The 20306-nt window shown below is 36.3% G+C and overlaps 1 protein-coding gene and 1 pseudogene across 9 annotated transcripts; one reads left to right on the forward strand and one right to left on the reverse strand.

Moving 5' to 3' along the window:
- The first annotated feature begins 3647 nt into the window (after positions 1-3647).
- Positions 3648-7381, forward strand: LOC149260609 (putative disease resistance protein At5g47280; annotated as a pseudogene). Its single transcript, XR_016258307.1, has 5 exons — positions 3648-4480; positions 4608-5012; positions 5403-5761; positions 5865-6073; positions 6332-7381. The product of XR_016258307.1 is annotated as a putative disease resistance protein At5g47280 (transcript).
- A 1890-nt stretch (positions 7382-9271) lies between these two features.
- On the reverse strand, positions 9272-19181 carry LOC149260610 (uncharacterized). 8 transcript variants are annotated; one of them, XM_089420893.1, is made up of 5 exons: positions 11608-12649; positions 10562-11521; positions 10392-10472; positions 10218-10304; positions 9272-9620 (listed from the first exon to the last, which is right to left on the reverse strand). In XM_089420893.1, exons 1-2 carry the CDS (start codon positions 11750-11752, stop codon positions 10602-10604), a joined length of 1065 nt encoding a protein of 354 aa, XP_089277019.1. In that variant the 5' UTR covers positions 11753-12649; the 3' UTR covers positions 9272-9620; positions 10218-10304; positions 10392-10472; positions 10562-10601. The 8 variants fall into 7 exon arrangements, 7 of the variants coding, with proteins under 7 accessions (XP_089277027.1, XP_089277033.1, XP_089277021.1 ...); XM_089420901.1 differs by lacking the exons at positions 10562-11521; positions 11608-12649 and adding exons at positions 12951-13222; positions 18822-19181 and having other exon boundaries at positions 10218-10294; XM_089420907.1 differs by lacking the exons at positions 10562-11521; positions 11608-12649 and adding exons at positions 12951-13222; positions 18822-19181.
- Between the last annotated feature and the right edge of the window lie 1125 nt (positions 19182-20306).

The following is a 20306-nucleotide window of genomic DNA, read 5'->3' on the forward strand; positions in this document are numbered from 1 at the left end:
AACTATGTTTGATCATTCAACCATGTTGATTATGGTTGACCTTGGTTGGCCATGTTTGACCGTTCTAAAATAAGTAAATAAAAAATGGACATGCATTGAAACCTTTGTTGCACTCTCATCAGCCACATTGATGTTGGTTGTTTCAACAAGTTGCGTTTTGGAAGAAAATCTGGTTGGTGATCACATCGTGTAATCATAAACTTCAAGATAAGTAACCATTTCCAAATTTAGAAAATTTTACTAAAGTTAGGACAAGTAGATAACTTCCCCATTTTCAGAAAACATTGATTTATATGTAAATGTTAATATATGTACAACTCACTATTAGTTTTTTGATTTTTCAGTGATATTTAAAAAAAAACAACAACAAAAAACTTGTTAATTGCATGCACTGGCATTTACATAAATAAATCATTTCAATTGTTAACTTGAAATTTAATGTATCCTATTCCTCTATTGATTGTCCATATTTAATGTCTTCAGTCCTTGCTTTTTAGTAATGTGTTTGTTGAAAATTTGCAAGAACTTTTTGTTTTAAGTGAACCTATCTTAATTAGTTACTATTTGCACAACAACATAAATTTCTTTGATTTACTTTATTTCAAACTTTTGTGATCTATTTTCTAAACTCACATCTAAACACCTGGCTTTTTGTTTTAAGTGAACCTATCTTAATTAGTTACTATTCACACAACAACACGAATATCTTTGATTTACTTTATTTCAAACTTTTGTCAACTATTTTCTAAACTCATATCTAAACCCCTGTTTTTTTTGACAAATTAATCACCACCAACATGAGTGGATTAGTTACTATTCACACAACAACACAAATTTCTTTGATTTACTTTATTTCAAACTTTTGTCAATTTTGTAAACTCAGATCTAAACACCCCGTGTTTTTTTTATACGTTTAACTACCACACCAAGTGTTTTTTTGATACGTTAACCACCACCAAAATGAGTGGATTAGTTACTATTCACACAACATAAATTTCTTTGATAACCACCACCAACGCGAGTGGATGTTACCCCACGGGCTAAACTTCAAATGAAGATAAAAGTGCATCTAAACTTTTCTTAGGTTAACACCATTAGGTTATGTTAGGGAATTTTAAGTTCAAATAAATTTTATTCCATCTTTTATCTATTCTGTAGTGCTATTCCATCATTTATCTATTCTGTAGTGCTTTTCAAAACTTTTCTTGGGTTAACACCATTAGGTTATGTTAGGGAATTTTAAGTTCAAATAAATTTTATTCCATCATTTACCTATTCTGTAATGCTTTTCAAAGATATATAATCTGAATTTCTTGCAAATGATGATAGAGATAGACAATTGCTTATTTATAGTGTGGATGATTAAAATAAATTAAAATCGTAACCTGATAAGTTAAAGTATAATTTTAAAAATACATTATAATTGTTAAAATATTAATTATAAGTAGTATTAATGTGCTGATTAATATTTCTGCACGACAATTAATGGTTATATAAAACCATAGCGAAAGGAAACTATATTGCTAGAGACAGTAAAGTGAAGGATATCTTATAACTAGTAAATTGAAAATGTGCAGGGAAAAATGCTTACGGGATTACTTCAGGGATTCTAGTTGAAATCCGAGTTGTTTAACCCAGAGTGGTTCAGAACCGGGCTACTGTGAAAGTAAAGTAAATACCCTATGGGCGAAGACAGGCCCGAGGGGATTTGCGTTGCGTACTGAAAAGAAAGAACATGAATAATAATAATAATAAATTGAGATCAAAAGGTCACATTAAATAAAAAAAATATATATAAATCAATAACTGCATGGGTACATATACTATGTTAGAATTGTGCGAAACTGAAGGCTATGCGTATATTTTTTAAGAAATCTTGAATAAAGAAGAACAAAACACGAACAGTGATGCAGTATCTAGGTCAAACTTACGTTCAATCTAAACAATATTAAGAGTAAACTTACATTCAAGAGTAAGTGGTTCAAAATAAACAAGTACGTATATTGTTACAGTTTTATAATAATAGACGCTGGTTGGATTTGGACTCTTCCCATCGCTGCAACAACAAATATGCAAAAATGCATCATATATATATAATGTATATGAACAAAGTCCAACAAATAATTAATACGAATAAATTCCAACAAAATCTAGCTCTCATTTTTTCAAGCGATAACAAGTTTTTCTGCTTCCTGAAACTTAAAGAAGGTTAACCTTCCAAGATCTGGCAAAATAGGAAAACTTGTTATGGCTTGAAAAGACGAGACTGTTGTTTCTGCCTTTTAGAGAATGTACAATTCTCTGGCCCTCTACAACAAAGCTGCTAACAGACGCTGGTTGGATTTGGACTCTTCCCATCGCTGCAACAACAAATAATAGTAAGGTTGATCTCTAATTTCACTCTTCCCTTCTAACAGACCTGCTCGTTTTATAAGCGGTTCTTTCGCGATGTGACAAGGACTTGTGAATATACTTCACACTTGAAAACTAATAGTTAGAACGTTTATCTTCCAGAAAAACAAGTTACAACGTTTATCTTCCAGAAATTTCCCGTTGAAACTAATAGTTACAACGCCCAGAAAAACCCCACTAATGGTTCACTAACGCTGTGGCCCTCATCGAACCGTCAATCTCATTGTCCGAGATTTCTAGATCGTCGGGAAGAGTCGCTGTTACAACGCCCGGAAAAAACCCCACTAATGGTTCACTAACGCTGTGGCCCTCATCGAACCGTCAATCTCATTGTCCGAGATTTCGAGATCGTCTGGAAGAGTCGCTGTTACAACGCCCAGAAAACCCCCACTAATGGTTCACTAACGCTGTGGCCTCATCGAACCGTCAATCTCATTGTCCGAGATTTCGAGATCGTCGGGAAGAGTCGTGCTGAGCGAATTATTCGTGATTGACAACACAGGGTGGCACAGGGCCTGTCAATTTATTTGCGTAGAGGGAAAGAACTTGTAGATTCAAGAGCTCTAGGGATGAAGACAAACTTGCAGATTCAAGAGCTCTAGGAATGAAGACGAACACTTATTATCACTATTTTTAATGGAGTAGTCTACCTGGGCGGAGGAATTGCCCGGTTTCCGTCGCCGCCCGGAAAATTGTCCGGCGCCGGCCGCCGGCAATCCCTCCGCCCTCTGCCACTCTCCCCTGGCTCCGCCACCCCTTCCTCCGCTCCGCATTCACTCCCTGATTTTTCCACGCACCCCCTTCCTCCGCTCCGCATTCACTCCCTGATTTTTCGACGCAGATCGGATCCGAGCTGGCATCCTGAAATTTCGCTGACAGATCGCCCGATTCGAAATGGAGGAAGGTCCCGATCACGATCTGCTCACTCACCTTCCTCCTCGACTAGGCGCCTCCCGCTCTGGGCTTCCTCCGCTCTGCTGCTCGCCACCAACACACCAGGTTTGTTCCGCTGTTTATTTTAAAATTGTTATAACCTTGCTCAGTTCAGTAGAATGATTCCCTGAGAGTTTTACAGCCGTTGTGGGAAACAATCGCAAAACTTGCGCTGAGGTTTTCGATTTGGATCTACCTGGGAGTAGTAGACTATCTACTACTCCCAGGTAGATCCAAATCGAAAACCTCAGCGCAAGTTTTGCGATTGTTTCCCACAACGGCTGTAAATTGCTGCAAGAATCGCTATCTACTACTCCCAGGTAGATCCAAATCGAAAACCTCAGCGCAAGTTTTGCGATTGTTTCCCACAACGGCTGTAAATTGCTGCAAGAATCGTTACTATTCGATCACTGATTTCGCGCCACTCATAGTACCTTCACATTCTCCATTTGAGGAGGCGACATCCTTTAGACGATGGTTACATTAAATTGCAAGGGGCTCTGCTCTAGATTAGAAGAGCTGCTCGCAGGCCTTCTTGAAACAGTTGGGCAACTCTATTCGCCAATCGTACAAAAACCTCAAAATGAACAAAATCCCATCTACTTGAACTCCCTGAGCATCGTCAATAGAGGCATTCAATTGGTGAAAATGTGCGAGAAAACCAGCCCTCTTAATACTTTCCAGAACCTCAGATATGCTTCTGAAATCCACCAGCTGGAAAAGGAGATCCGTGACTTCGTCCAATACCAGATGCCTGACCAACTATCTCTTGAGTTGAAGAATATCATATCGGAGTTCAAGGGTCTTCACCATCTGTACGAGTTAGAGGCAGTGGATGAGAGAAACGTCAATGAAACAATCGTTCCCAGGCTCACCAATGATCCCGATGAGAATGCCACGATGTTACAACAAATGGGTCCACATGGTATGTTTGATGGAGCTTTTGACGAAGCTTCCACTTCTGATCGTAGTGGTTCAGTGAAATCTGATTTTGTAGTGGGACTGGAGAAAACTATTCTTAATGTTAAGAAGATTCTATTCCAGAGAGAGGTGTCCGTCGTTGCGGTGCAAGGTATTGGGGGCGTTGGCAAAACAACTATGGCATTGTCCCTCTGCAATGATCAAGAAATTAAAGGTGATTGGGGATTTTATTTATTCAAACCATTTTCATCTCCTGAAAGGCTATCTTTTTGCATTTAATTTAGATTTCTGTTCAATTTATGGAATTTCCATCCTAACAAATTGCTCTTTATGTATGGCAGGTGCTTTCCAAAACAATATCATTTTCATCACGGTCTCACAATCCCCGAACCTGAAGGAAATTTTAGAAACCATGTGGGAGAAGATTGTTCCGAGGAAGAAACCTGATTTTCAGAATATAGAGGATGCACATAGACAGGCTGCAGCTGCTTAGGCGAGGCAAGCGAACTCTTGTGGTGTTAGATGATGTCTGGTCTATGGAAATTCTGGAAAAATTGTTATTTCAAGGTGAAGGTTATAAGACCGTTGTGACAACCCGAGATCGTTCTATCATCCGCACAACAACCTCTACCAGGCTGTATGATTTGCCATTGCTGGATGATGCTGATGCTCTGCCTCTTTTCTGCTTTTGGGCTTTTGGACAGAAATCAATTCCAAGTAATGCGGACGAGCAGCTAGTCAAGCAGGTATGTCTCTTAAAGTAATGGAATGCTATTTATATGCAATATATTATTTTAGTAAGTTTGGTTCAATTTAATGTTTGTGACACAGTGTTCTCCTAAATGCCCCTAATTACAAGCAATTACTACAGTGGCATATCATATCAGGATATCCTTATAGTTTCACATAATTCCATATTAATACTTACTCTGTTGTTAACAATGGTATCGGCAATCCATTAAAAAAGATTCTAGCCATAAACTCAATAATATATTCATCTTCATAAACAATCAAACAAAAACCTGTGAATGAACTTTAAGCTTATCAGGCAAAATATCAACGACTTTTGTTTTTGGTATTTGATTGGTTTCCACCTATGGAATTTTGACTTAGTGTTGCTGATGTATGAATCACAGGTCCAAGCGGAATGTAAAGGCCTGCCACTTGCTCTGAAGGTGATCGGAAGCTCTTTGTATGGTCAGCCTCATCCGGCGTGGGAGGGTGCCAAGAACAAGCTCTTAAATGGGGAATCAATATCAGATTATCACAAAGAAGGGCTTCTTAGATGCTTGGAGACCAGCATTGATGCCCTGGACGAGGAAGCACGAGAGTGCTTCTTAGACTTGGGGTCATTTCCAGAGGATAAAAAAATCTCAGTGGATGCATTATTGGATATTTGGGTTTATGTGCGAAAGATGGAGTGGCAAGATGCTTTTGTCATCTTGTTAGAACTTGCAAGCAGAAATCTGTTAAATTTAACAAACCGCAATCTCAGGTAAGCGCCTTCATTTCTAATTGTTGTGTGGTCAAAGCTAATTTGATCTTGGCTTCCTCTGTCTTATACATTGTGTTGTTGTCTTGGTAATTGGATGTATTAGGAGCCAAGCAATCAATTATGGTAGTGCCTCTGAGCTGTACTTTTCTCAACATGATGTAATGCGGGATTTGGCCTTATATTTGGCATCTCGAGGCAGCATAGCTCGTAGGAAGATGTTGCTTATGCCCAAAAAGGAAGATAGTTTGCCAGCAAAATGGGAGTTGCTCAAGGATCAAGCGTTTGATGCTCAAATTGTTTCCATTCACACAGGTGGGTGATTTTAACAACATTTTTTGAAGCATACATAATTTTTTCTGAACATTGGAATCAAAAGAATTGTCACATGCCAACCTTATCCTACATCACATAGGCTGTCACTCTGTGATCTGCATGAAAATACATGTAATGATATATAGGTGTTGATCATTGATTCAAAAGTTGTTAGAAAAGATATGTAATGATTTCATAGTGTGTGTAATGACCTATAATGTTTTAATCTAACTTTGCATCTGTGGTTCACCTATGTAGGTGCAATGGAAGACGATCAGTGGTGTGAGATGCATTTTTCTCAAGCAGAGGCTTTGGTTTTAGTCTTTTCTGCAGGTAAATACTTTCTTCCGTCATTTTTGAGTTCTATGAGGAACCTGAAAGTCCTCATAGTGTTTAATTATGGTAACAAGAAAGCTGCAGTCAACGGTCTACCAGCCTTATCTTCACTTACTCAGGTTCAGGCTATTCACTTGGAGAAGTTGAATGTGCCCCCACTTCAAGAGCACAGTAAAGTATTGCAGAACTTGAAGAAAATATCTCTGAGATTATGTGAAGGGCTTGGAAATATGTCCAGGTTCAACAACTCCCAGTCAAGCCTAAAGCTTCCCATAATGCAAGATTTTAACTTGGACCACTGCTGTGATTTAGAGGAGTTACCCCCTGGTATCTCTGACACATCTTCAGTTGAGAAGTGGTCTATCACTAGCTGCCGCCTTCTGCAAAAGTTGCTTTATGACTTGGGGAAGCTCAGCTCTTTAAGAATGTTAAGCGTATCTGCATGTCTAGGTTTGAAAGAGCTTCCAGCATCTATTGGAAAACTTGGGAAGCTGGAATATCTGGACATTTCGCTATGTGAATGCCTAAAAGAACTTCCCGAAGAGATAGGACAACTGAAGAAACTCGAGGAGCTTGACATGAGAGAGTGCTCCCGATTGAGGAAGCTGCCTAAATCAGTTGGAAGGCTGAAATATCTAAAGCATGTTATCTGTGATGAGAAGATTGGACAGCAATGGATGCGTTTCAAGAGCTCTACCATTCCAGAGCTTAGAGTTGAAGTGGTAGATGCACACTTCAGCTTGGATTGGCTGGATGCTTGATATCCTACTTAGACAGCAAGGAGTTAAATAAGGGGTTTCGTTTTGCACATTGATCTCAATGGAAAGCGTTAGCCATGATATTGAATAATGTAATTTCATAAGGCACCAAGAATACTAACCACCCATAGTATTTATCCATTTATCCATGATATTGAATATTGTAATTCAATAAGGCGCCAAGAATAATGGGCCTCACCAATGTAGTTGTAAAAAAAGTCTTTTTCTCAATTAATAAAATTATTTGTTTTATTTAGTGTGAGTATTTTTCTCTTTTCAATGTTTTAGGATTCTTTTCAATGTTTCTAGGATTCCTTGCTGAGCAGAGGTGATGTTGCTTATAGTTCTCATATTTTTTATTTTTAAATCAATGTCATAAACTCCATAAACAGACATTTTTCCATAAATTTTGTAACTAACTATTTTTTTTGTTAACAAACTCTCTAGCTTTCCACCTTATCACTGCGTCATTCCAACTACTTACTTGCCTTTGCTCAGTTTAAAGCATAGTTACCGATTGTGCGCCATTCCAACTACCTGCGTGCCTCTTCTCAGTTCAAATCATAGTTACAAAGTTCGAATTTGAATTCCGTGTCATATGAAAAATATTGAGTGAAAAATTTACCAACATTTAGCAAAATTATTTGCCAAAATAATAACATTAATGCCAAATCCAAGAAACATCCCTGCAAGTCCATGGATGCAAATGTAAATGGCAACTTCTCTTACAAGGCTTTTTTTTGTTTTTTTAATCCATTTATCTATCAATAATCTTAAAGTGAAGTCCATGAATGGAAATGTAAATGGCCACTTCTCTTCTCTAGAACAAGGGTCTTTGTAATGTTTTGCTTTATGTAATGTTTTTTTATTTATTTTATGACAACAATAGACATGTTATTCATGTCCCATTAAAATCTAATTATCCACATCTTTAAAGGGTGTCTGTAAATTCCTTGGAGTCTTTTCACTGGGCTCTCTGCAACAGTGTTACTTAAATTGATTGCAGGTTTGATAAATTCCTATTGGCATTACATTTAAAGTTCACATTCTGAACTAAATTTGCTTTTGTGTTCCCATATTTATGCATACTGTTGGGATACCGTGACTCGACTTTATCACAAGATTTATTTATTTGTAATACTACTGGACTGTTATCACAGGGTTTATGAACTTGAGAGTCCAGTTTTTATTCCTTGTTGGCTGTCTCCCCCATTACAAATTCCGATGTGATATGTGTATATATATTTTGTGTTCTTGTTATCTATTAGAGTAGGCATTTAATCTGCAATTTTTATCTATTTTGAAAGGAATGTTTGCGTCCTGCAAAATTTTAGAAGTTCATATATATTTTTTAAGTGAAACTCCAAATTTAATCTTTATAGAAAATTAAACATATTAAAGATTTTGAGAGAAAAATACTAAACAGAGCTACAAGAATTATCACCATTCATTGAGAAAACTTAGACTCAACTTTTACCCTTTGATGTCAAATTAAGAGGAAATGAGAACTCTATGGCAGAAGATGCAATCTTATGAAATCAGGGATAGGTGTTTGAGATTTCTTCTTTAGGAAATGAGCTATTGGAAGATCTTCCCAGTTATAGTGGGAACTTGGGTTTATGTTGGGGGTGAAATTCCGATCGTTGAACTCTAAGTCAATAGAATAATCTAATGTATAGTTATCAAATTTGAATTTAAATTAGATTTGATAATTAAAAAAAAATCCTTGTATATAAAATTTGAGAGTATATATTTCATAAAGATTACCATGTTATTATTTTTTAAAAATTTAAAAAAATTGAAATAAATCTTTCTGTGAAGAAGATATTTATTTACTTATTTCAAAGTTTAATTTTTTTTTGTTTATTTAGGATGATCCAAAAATAATGAAATATAAAAAGCATCAATTTTATTAGTATTGAAAAACATGTTAATAAAATTTAGTAATATGAATAACAAAAACTCAAAAATAAAGTGTAATCTAAAAAAATAGATATTAAATATTAGAAAGAGACTTCAAGTTATCTCTCAATACAAAGAAATTTATAGCTCAATCATTATATATATATATATATATATATATATATATATATATATATATATATATATATATAGTTGCTTCTTGATCTGAGTTCAAATTTTTACAAATCATCACTTTTTGAGTGAATAGAAATAACCACTGCGACAGTAAAAGAGGCACACCAGAGGCTAGAGAACATAATAGCTCAAAGAAAGGAGTAGCAAATCCAATACAGTGCATAAGTCAACAGCTTTAAAAGTTTCCTCGGCTCAAATCTGTCCACTTCAATCAACAAAAATTTGTGTCCCTTCCATTGTCTCTTCAAAGAGCATTCAAGCACCTTCAGGGCTTTTGCTATTTAGTCATCTCTTAGCTCTCTTGCAGAGTGCATGTTTCCATTTGTCTTTGCCCTTTCTGGAAGGAGTTCATATGCCTGCAAAATTCAGGATCACAAATAAGGAGTAGTCTACAAGACAGTTAACACTTTATCACAAGCATAAAAGGACAAAACATCATTCAGTGAACATCAACAAATCATGAAGAGGGCATGTTTAAAATAACATAACAATCTACTACGCTATCATATACTATTCCATGGAGGCAAAATCAGCTTGATGAAGTCATGAAAATCCAATGAGATCTTTGATTAGAGGCAAGGAATTAAAAATCCAACAACAAAAAACGCAATGATAAGGTCCAAACCTCGTTGGCCTTTGATCATCTAACCAGAACTTTATAAAGATGTAAAATATAAAGATCTATAAATCTAATAAACATCGAACCATGAACATAGGTATGAGAACATAGTAACTACATGTTTAAGTATAAAAATCAAACATGTTGCATGAACATAAATAAGTAAAGAGATTCTATTTGACAGCGAGCAAATTTTTCAGTGACCATGAACAGATTATGAAAAAGGTATTTTCATAACAACATAACAATGGGAAAACATAAATATACTTATCATATGATAAAGGGCCACCCAAAGACGCCATGATAACCTAGCTTATCTATTCTTTATGCATACCTCATTGATTCCCACTAGAGTTGAAGTCCTTCCATAGATGATCAGTCATGGTAGAAGATGATGCTTCTCCACTTATTCTATAGTTACCTAGAAAAATGTCAAACGTTATCACAAAGAAATTTTATAGAGCATCAAGGTATATATGCACACACAATGAAAGAGTGTCAAATGTACCTGGCATGGCAGGTAAGGTTGGATGGTCTTGTATCTCTCTTTGGTCTTGGGTTATCGCCATGGTTGGGGATTGTTGCATCGCTGTAAAAATAAACATACCACATGTTAGAGAATAGTGATGATTAAATACTTAAATCTAAAACCATGACTATTCAACACATGAAACTAACCTGGAACCATAGACACGACATTATTTGGCCGATGACGTCCTCACTTATTGAGGTATCGAAACTCAAATGGTTCATATTCTGATGGATCAACATTTAAATCAATTTCCAAACCACTGTTTTTTCTGCTGCTTCTTCTTTTCTTTGTGGGGCTAAGGAAACTCTTCTTCCTCTTCAAAGATGGATCAAGAGAACCCAATCCAGGTGTGAAGTCAAAATCAGTAACATGCAAGTTATTGGCTTCATCCAACATTTTTTTAAGCATACCAGTCAACTGGATTGTCTTTGCCAAAGTAGTAGGAGGGTTATCGAAAATGAGATGTGTATAGCTAAACAACTCCTCCCTTGCCAAATGAAGTGCCTCGGCATCTGCATCAACAACATTTGTGGCCATAAGAGTAGCATCGACATCTGCATCATGGTTTTGAGGCTCTATATTGATCTCAGGTGGGTCATTGCATATGTTATCCTCTGCAGGCTGATGAAGCAATGGATTTGAAGTATCCGAGTGGAAATACAACCAATTAACCTTTATGGCATGCTTGCAAATGTTTCCACGGATAGACCATGGACATTCACACGTTATAAAATCCTTACGATACCAGGTGACAAGGTATTTTTTACCTCGATCTGTCTGACTTCTCACCCAATAAGCACGGGTTATGTTCTCATGAGGACAACAATCAGTGTCCAAAATTTGTCTTGCTCGTTCCACTGATGATTCTAGCTGCTTTTCTCTTTTGTAGTTGTTTAGAAATCCTTCTTCTTTTAAGATTTCCTTGAACCGATAACAAGGTTCAACTGTTGTTAGTAACATATGCAATAACCAATCCATCCTCCGGGCACATTTTTTCCTTCTATCAGATAGAAATGTTGTTTTTAGGTAACAATGGTATGACTCAACAGCATTATTGGTCTCTTGATTTGCATGAGGAAACTCCCGACAACCTTTAACCCACATACCTAATTGCAAATAAAACGATGTCAGTCTCACTATATCACCTTTATAAAATAAAAAAATGCATATAATACAAAAAAAATTTACTTACGAATCTTATCTCCAGTGACCCAATTTTTGTTGAAATAGTCTAAGAACTTCTCTTCATCTGCAAACTTGATAAAAAATTGATTGATTGCATCTTCCACTTCATAATTGAGAGTGTGTTTCATGATGAAACCTAACTCACTGAACATCTCCTTGGCTTTTATGGAACTAGTGGCCAACCAATTGACATTTTTCAACCAAGCCCTCCGTACATGCCAAATGCATAAGATCACATCACAACCTGTGATCCTCCTGCCATATTCAATGCATTTTAGTGTGGGACTTTTAGAAAAAATGCAAGTTTGGTTATATCATGACAATGTTAAAGTTACCTCAAGGCACTGATTTCAGCCAGTGCATCATCAACCATGAAAGCATTGACTTTCCAATCAGGACGAATTTGGAAACACTTGCGCATGAGCTGCTCCAGCCATATTGCAATATCATCTGATGTGTTTCGTGATGCCACGACCCATGCAACAGGCACCCCGCTTTGTTGTTCATCAAATGCCATGAGTGTATACAACTGATACTGTCATTTTCAACATTACATAAATTCAAATACAAGTTATTAATCATTTTGAATGTATACAACTTAAATAAATATATTCGATAAGTCATTGGCATCTGAGTTACCCCGTATTTATTGGTGTTAAATGTTGAATCCATGGCTATTAAGCTATTGTGCGATAGCTTGACCATTGTCTCCAACATCCACTTTGTTTGAATCCCTATTATAAAAGGGACCTCCACACCATTGGGCTTTTGGTAAAAGAAAAAATCTTCCTGATGCTTTTGATACCAAAGGTTTACACTCATTTCATCCTTTTTGTGAAGTTGATAATTTCCCTTTGCCAACCTATTATAGATGTTTACAATATCTTTCCTGCATAAGAAAAAATCTCTATCTCGAGCTGCCACATCGATATCAACATGTCTTTTAATGTGGGTTCTATACACTACATCAATAGGCACTCCCAAAAAGAAACAACTCTCTACATATGCAACAATGTCCCTTGAAAGCTTTGGCCTATGCAAGGCCCTGGTCTCACCTGAAGTGTCACATTGACCATGACAAGCCCAACCTTCTCCATCTTCATGTTCATACATATTGAAAGTTAATATTGCTCTATCAGGAATTTCATGCATAACTTTCATAATAAAGTGGCATTGGCAACCCCTCTTCTGCACAAATGAGGTCCTTCGTTTAGCTGAAAGATTTCCTCTTTTGTCCTCTAGGCCAAATGAACAATGATAACTACACCAAAAATTTAAATTGTTAGTACATACAAAGAAAGATAACCTTGGTTTGAAAAGATTTAAACAATATATATTTTAAATACTCACATATCATATTGCAATGCAGCGGTAGCTCTTTCTTTTGGTTTTTTTTTTGTTTTTCGTATGAATTTACATGGAGCAATAGGATTTTCTTCCTCTCCTTTGATAAAGTCAGCAACTCGTCGTAATGGGATTACAGCAATTCGATCAATACTATTGTTTTTTTTATTTATTTCCGTCCAAACCAAGTCTTTACTAGAGAACGTCATTTTGCCTTTGAGGTCTTGCACCTCAAGATCCATGATATATTGCCATTTGCTTCGCTTGCCCATTTTGAACTGATCTGGTCAAACAATATGCAAGGACATCAAAATCGAAATTTCAATCTTAGCAAGTTATCCAACATATATATATATATATATATATATATATATATATATATATATATATATATATATATATATATATATATATAGATATAAATATAAAACCTCTTTTATGCTTTTTTTGAAGTCTAAAATATAAATCACTCAATAATGACAAAAATAAACAGCACAAAAGGATGCAAAAAATTTGGGATGCAAGCATTTCCTTTAAGATGTTGCTTCTTGCCTCATTCACTTTGAACCAGGCATTCCTTAAAGGAAAGATTCCTTTGACAACATGAACAGATGCAATCCAATGAATGTTGGCCATGTTTTTTTAGGGTGACCATTTGCTAAGCAGGACTAGACTTGAATTAAAGGGTTTTCTACAATGTATGTTTACATCACAACTCTACTAGTAGTCTGTCCTCAAAGATTCTCGGTGCTGCCATAATATATGTGAAATTTATAGCAAGCAATCATTACACTCACATTCCACTACCCGTGGCAAAAGAGATGTGTTAGAACAAAGAAAAGGCCCTATTGTGCCTTGTGGCATTCATGTTTAAAGTAGCTCTCCACTAGAGCCAACCCATTAACCATCAGATTTACTTAGGTATAATATAATCATCAAGAAGAACCACTATGTTAGTTTCACTCTTTAAACATCTAACAAAGGCATAATCAAAACCAATGAAAACCACTGCATTCCAACTACCACCATTCACAGAGTACTGATAGAGCTTCAAGAAAATTAAAAGACCATTGTCACATGCTTCTTACCAAGATATCAATTTTCTTTATTAAGTAAAAAAATCCCACCTTTCATTTCTCACAGGTTTCATAGAATCTCCCTACCCCATATATCAACTTGTTTTAGAAGGGGAACAAAATCCCCGAGTCTTTTAAAAGAGTTGGTTTATTGGTTTCACTAGGTTTCAAAGTGCTAAAATCTCATGCTAAACATGTTCAACAAAATTATGCTGTATAAGTTTGGCTGTCACCCAATTCGTAACAATATGATGAGCATTACACGAAGGTCTTATCTCTTATGATGTCCATCTATTACACAATTGAAGGGAAGTACTGCCACCTTCTACAGGAACTTGAGAGTCTCCCTCACTACTTTTTTCCCATAACCAGACCAGAGATGCCTAGCATTTTTTATAAGGAAGGTGTTAGGGCACAAATCTCAGCCCCTTTAGGGATGTACTCAGACATACCCCATCAGATGCATCACTTGTTTCTTCTGTTCAGTTTTCTGGTGGTGCAAGTAATAGGCCCTATGTGGCCCATCGCATCTAGACTCTTCCAGGTGGATCATTTCAATCTTGTTTTCCAGCTTCTTACTGTGGGCTGGAAATGACAATTAGAGATTCATACTTTTTTAGCTATCAGATTGGTAAGGTCTTGAACCTCTTCTCGACATTGTCCTGACAGGTTGTCATTCTTTGAGAGACTCTTGAAGAGCTCTTGTCCTAGAGCCTAGATTGGACGTCATAGAACTAATAGATAGTGTAGCTCTAGTAGAGCGTAGAGACACATATAGGTTTCCTCTGTCCTAAGTTCCTGTCTCCATGCTTCTTTTGAGTAGCAAGTCATCAATTCAGAGTTTCTTTTCCTTGACCTTGAGTGGTAGGACTCATGAGTGGTGGACTCCTTGCATTGGAGCGCACCATATGATCTTGCTGAGGATTATGTGGAAGGGGCACTACTCCAGTGCCTTTGTTGAAATCCATGCTACCCTAACTCTGTTCTTACAGATTTCATTGGAGCCTGCCATCTTTGTGATACCTTAGATTTTAATCTTTCATATTTCATGTTTGGTTTTCATATCCCTTAATGTGAGAAGCATTATGAATTCTCGTTTTTCTTTGGTCCTGTTGCATCATTTTCCAGTGAGCCTCAATATTCTTCTTGCTTTGTTTATGAGTAACCTAACTGGAAACCACCAAAGAAACCAGAATTGATCCCTCCTTGGTGGTTTTGGACCTTCGTTCTGATATGGCTTGGAATCTGGTAGTCACCACATGCCTTTGGAATAACCATCCGAGTTGGTCATTTGTAATTAATTGCAATTCTGATATAACTGGCACTGGATCTGGTCACTAGAAATGATTCTGTCAGGTCAGAATTAGTCAAGAAATGATTCCAATATGACTATCAAACAGGAAGCACCTCCTGCACCTGGAAATTCTGCTATAGAAAATAGAGAAACTTGCTCTAATAAAAATGTTATACGTTATCTGAACACAGAGGCATCTGCTTTATATCACCTAAATTTTTTTATACTGAAATGGGAGATATCTCTGAATGGTTTGGGGGATGTATGTATGTTGGATGTCCCTTAACCTGACATACGTGGCACCGGTTTTGACACTTATATTCAAGATTAAAGAAGTTACATCTTATACTTGCTTCTGAGAACAAAAACTAAATAGACCATAACCGTCCCTAATACTGTCCAAAAAAGGTTTAAAACCAACATTCTGTATAGCATGATTCTATTTTATACATATCAAAAACGCCTATTATAATGCTGAAATAAAGCTATTTGAAAGATCAAATGAAAAAAGTGCTATTATCATGAGATAAGCAGAACACCTCCAGAACATGCTATAAAGAGCAAGGAGAAGACCGGTGCTGTTGTCATTTTGATCCACAGTGAAAAGCAAGGTTATGTAAGAGAAGCCCAGGTTTCTTGGGGCTGGTCCCCATTTGTCCTGTTGACTGCCATTTTTAAGAAAATTTCAGCAACATGAACTCCCAGGTTTGAAACCTTGTCTGCCCAGTGCCAGATCATAATGTTCCCTATATATGTGAGTGAATGATATCTGATTGGAATTTCCTTTAAGAAGACTGACCTGTTCCATCACTGGGTGGAGGCAGATATTATGCATTTCTGTTTTCCCATTTATCCAATCAATTGACAAATTTGAATCTTTAAAGACTTGGAACAGTTCACCGCTTGCTCTATAGCAGTTCTTAACAAGGCTGCCAAGGCTTTCAGTTCTGTCCAATTATTTGAGCCCCCTTCCCAAGAACCAATTTGAATGAGAAGTAAAGTAAGTTAGAAAGAAATAAAGCACCCCCTGCACCACACCCCCAAGGGTTTCCTTTACATTTACCATCAAAGAAACTCCAAGGTGTCTTTATGTGTATTTCTAAAGTCCTATTCTGTCTCACAGGCTTTGGGCTTGGAACCAATTTAATCTCATCATAAACAATACCTAATTTTATAGAAAACTTTGGGGTGAAAGAGTGTTCTTCAACAATAGTGGCATTCCTTGCCAACCAGATTCTTCATGCTGCAATACAAGGAAGGGCCTTATGATCTGCAATTGAAGTGTTTTCCACCTGGAGTTTAAGTACACTAGTGAGGTATTCTCCACACTTTCCATTGTCTCCTGCTAGAGTTATAAACTCTTTCTATACCTCAGTAAATGGGCAGTTTGTAACAATATGCTGTGCAGATTTTTCGTTATTCCTCCAAACAATTTAGAAGCTGGGACCTTGCCATGATCTCCTCTGGAGCACATCCTAAAATAGAATCTTGTTTGCTAAATCAAGCTTGCAGAAAATCCTAGATTTTGGAGGATCTTTGAGCTTCCAAACAGGCTTCCACTACCAGGTTAGCCACTTGTGGATCAACTTCTGAGCATCCAAACAGGCTTCCACCACCAGGTAGCCATTTCTGGATCATCCAAAAAGCTAGTTGAGTATCCTGATTCCTAACTTGGCAGTTTAATCTCCACCTGCAGGATCTTTTGACCAAAAAGTTTTCATCTATGTCCAGCGTAATGAAGTTTCTTTGCAAATTTTTGATGAAAAGGTACCACTCTTCTAGTATTGGACCATCTAAACCAAGAAATCTCTGATAATCTATGTCAACCCTCACAAGTTACAACCTACCTTTCAACCAAACCCTAATCTGATACTTCTTCCATTGCCAAATTTCTGGCAAAGCCAATTTTGAACTAGGAGGGCCAATGCGAGGACTTTCCAAGTAATAGATACATTAGCAGTAAATTTGATTGTTAGCGTTATACAATCTTCTATCAACAGGGGGACAATATAGTTGGCGAGAATAACATGCTTCCAGAGACCATCATTTTAATAATCCTCCAAATTTTCTTTGTTGTGAGGGCCCTGCCAAATTAATGTGTATTCTGTAGTCTCAATCCTCCAAACAGCTTTGGTTTAGCCAGTCTATCCCATTGTAACACAGGTATTGAGTTCTTTCCTTTATTCTTTTTCCATAAAAAATTGAAACGTTTCTCTTTGATTTTTTCCAAAATTCCCACAGCAATATATGACAAAGAAAACCAATATACCAGGTTTGCCTCAAGTACACATTTAATAAGGTCAATGTGCCAACTAAGGAAAGCCACCGAGAACAAATCCAATAAGCGTTTGGTTTGAGAACAAAGCCAAGGTACTTCATATTTGAACCCCAATTTATTACTTGAAATGGGAGTAGGTGCAAAAGATCCCTTTCTCAATATGGAGATAGAGAGCCAACTGAGACTGTTATTTTTTATTTTTTAATATCTGACAGACCCATATCCTTCGGATGCCCAATGAAAGATCCATTGGATATCCAATGAACCTTTTGACAAACATTCATCAGATATCTGATGAACCTTTCAACAAACATTCATTGGATATCTAACAAACATTCTGAGAAACATTTGCTGGATATCTGACGAACATTCTGATGAAAATTCATCGGATATCTGTTTCTACTTCCTTCATATGGTTGGTCATTGACCTTCTTTAGACACTCTAGAGTCTGTTCCTACTAGTACTATACATGGATTTGATCGCAACCTCAATTACCTATTCTTTGTCAATGACTAAAAGAAGGAATTTTTTCTGGTTCGTTGTGAATGCTATTTCCAAAAAGTGTCTCTCACTCAAATCCTTGCAAGCATATTCTCATAAAAAACTGATCTGCATGTAAATTTTTGGCAAGGTTACAAATGGCAGTACTCCTGGCAGGTGTAGTATGGGTGTCTGTGAGGAAGCGTTAGTAAACTCCCTATATAAAATATGATGCTATGATATGCATGGATTCTCGTGCTGACTGTAAATTCTCCTATTCCAATACCGAATAGGAGAAGCAGAAGTTTGACAGGGAGGTGGAGCAGATGGTAGGAAAAATTGCGGCAAATTCATCTTACAAAATGTGCAGAGGTTTCTCTTAGTTTATAATTTTTAAACACTTCAGACGACTCTGAAAATGGCCGGTAACGAATTGCCAGAGGTTTGATTGAACAGTTTGAAACACCGTGAGAATACTATGAGTGGCGCGAAATCAGTGATCGAATAGTAACGATTCTTGCAGCAATTTACAGCCGTTGTGGGAAACAATCGCAAAACTTGCGCTGAGGTTTTCGATTTGGATCTACCTGGGAGTAGGGAGTAGTCTACTACTCCCAGGTAGATCCAAATCGAAAACCTCAGCGCAAGTTTTGCGATTGTTTCCCACAACGGCTGTAAAACTCTCAGGGAATCATTCTACTGAACTGAGCAAGGTTATAACAATTTTAAAATAAACAGCGGAACAAACCTGGTGTGTTGGTGGCGAGCAGCAGAGCGGAGGAAGCCCAGAGCCGGAGGCGCCTAGTCGAGGAGGAAGGTGAGTGAGCAGATCGCGATCGGGACCTTCCTCCATTTCGAATCGGGCAATCTGTCAGCGAAATTTCAGGATGCCAGCTCGGATCCGATCTGCATCGAAAAATCAGGGAGTGAATGCGGAGCGGAGGAAGGGGGTGCGTGGAAAAATCAGGGAGTGAATGCCGAGCGGAGGAAGGGGTGGCGGAGCCAGGGGAGAGTGGCGGAGGGCGAGGGATTGCCGGCGGCCGGCGCCGGACAATTTTCCGGGCGGCGACGGAAACCGGGCAATTCCTCCGCCCAGGTAGACTACTTCATTTTTAATTCCTTAACTCACAGTTTAAAATTCCAATTTCATTTTTAGATAATAAATCTTAAACTAAAATATTTAATGACTTTTTGCTGAAAACTAAGTTTTAACTCTAACTTCTTCACCAAATAATATTACAATGGTAACAAGTGAAGTGAAATAATGATTAAAGATATCAAAACAGGTTAACTAAAATAAATTTCTCAAAAAAATTATTATTAATTTTAAATCTATTAATATTAATATTATTAAATAAATTTCTTCATTTTAAATCTATTAATATTAATATTATTAAATAAATTTATTGAGTTTATTAATAATTAATTATTATAAATTTTAATTAAAATTATTAAAAGAATAAAAAACTTATTTAAAATATATAAAAAAATAATGAACAACTCAATTCATTTTAAATATAAATATTTTGAAATTAAATAATTTTAAAAATAAAATAAGACAAATTAATTTGTAATAAAAAGTAAATACACATATTATGGAAAAGATTAGTTATTAAATTGAAATTTTCTATTTATAAAATTATTAATATATAACTTATAATAAAATAGATAAATAAAAAATTGTCTTTCTCCATCATCATTTACAAGAAATTCATATTATATATCTTTGAAAAGCCTTACAGAATAGATAAACCATGGAATAAAAATTTATTTCAACTTAAAATTCTCTAACATAATCTAATGGTGTTAACCTAAGAAAAGTTTAGATGTACTTTTATCTTCATTTGAAGTTTAGCTAAACATCCACTGAAGTTGGTGGTGGTTAATGTGTCAAAAAAACAAATGTTTAGATTTGAGTTTAGAAAATAGCTAACAAAAGTTTGAAATAAAGTAAATCAGAGAAATTTGTGTTCTTGTGTAAATAGTAACTAATTAATATAGGTTCATTTAAAACAAAAAGTTCTGCCAAAATTTCAACAAACACATTACTAAAAAGCACTGAAGACATTAAATATGGACCATAACAATTGATGAATATGGCCATATTTAGAATAAATGATTTATTTATGTAAATGCTAGTGCATGCAATTAGAACAAAGTTTTTTGTTGTTGCTTTTTTAAATATTAGTTAAAAAAAAAAAAAAAAAAACTAATAGTGAGTTGTACATACACG

This window comes from Pinus tabuliformis, chromosome 6 (genome assembly GCF_031772625.1).
Source record: "Pinus tabuliformis cultivar Carrire ecotype Pingquan chromosome 6, CPIR1, whole genome shotgun sequence".
In the NCBI taxonomy this organism is placed as follows: domain Eukaryota; kingdom Viridiplantae; phylum Streptophyta; class Pinopsida; order Pinales; family Pinaceae; genus Pinus; species Pinus tabuliformis.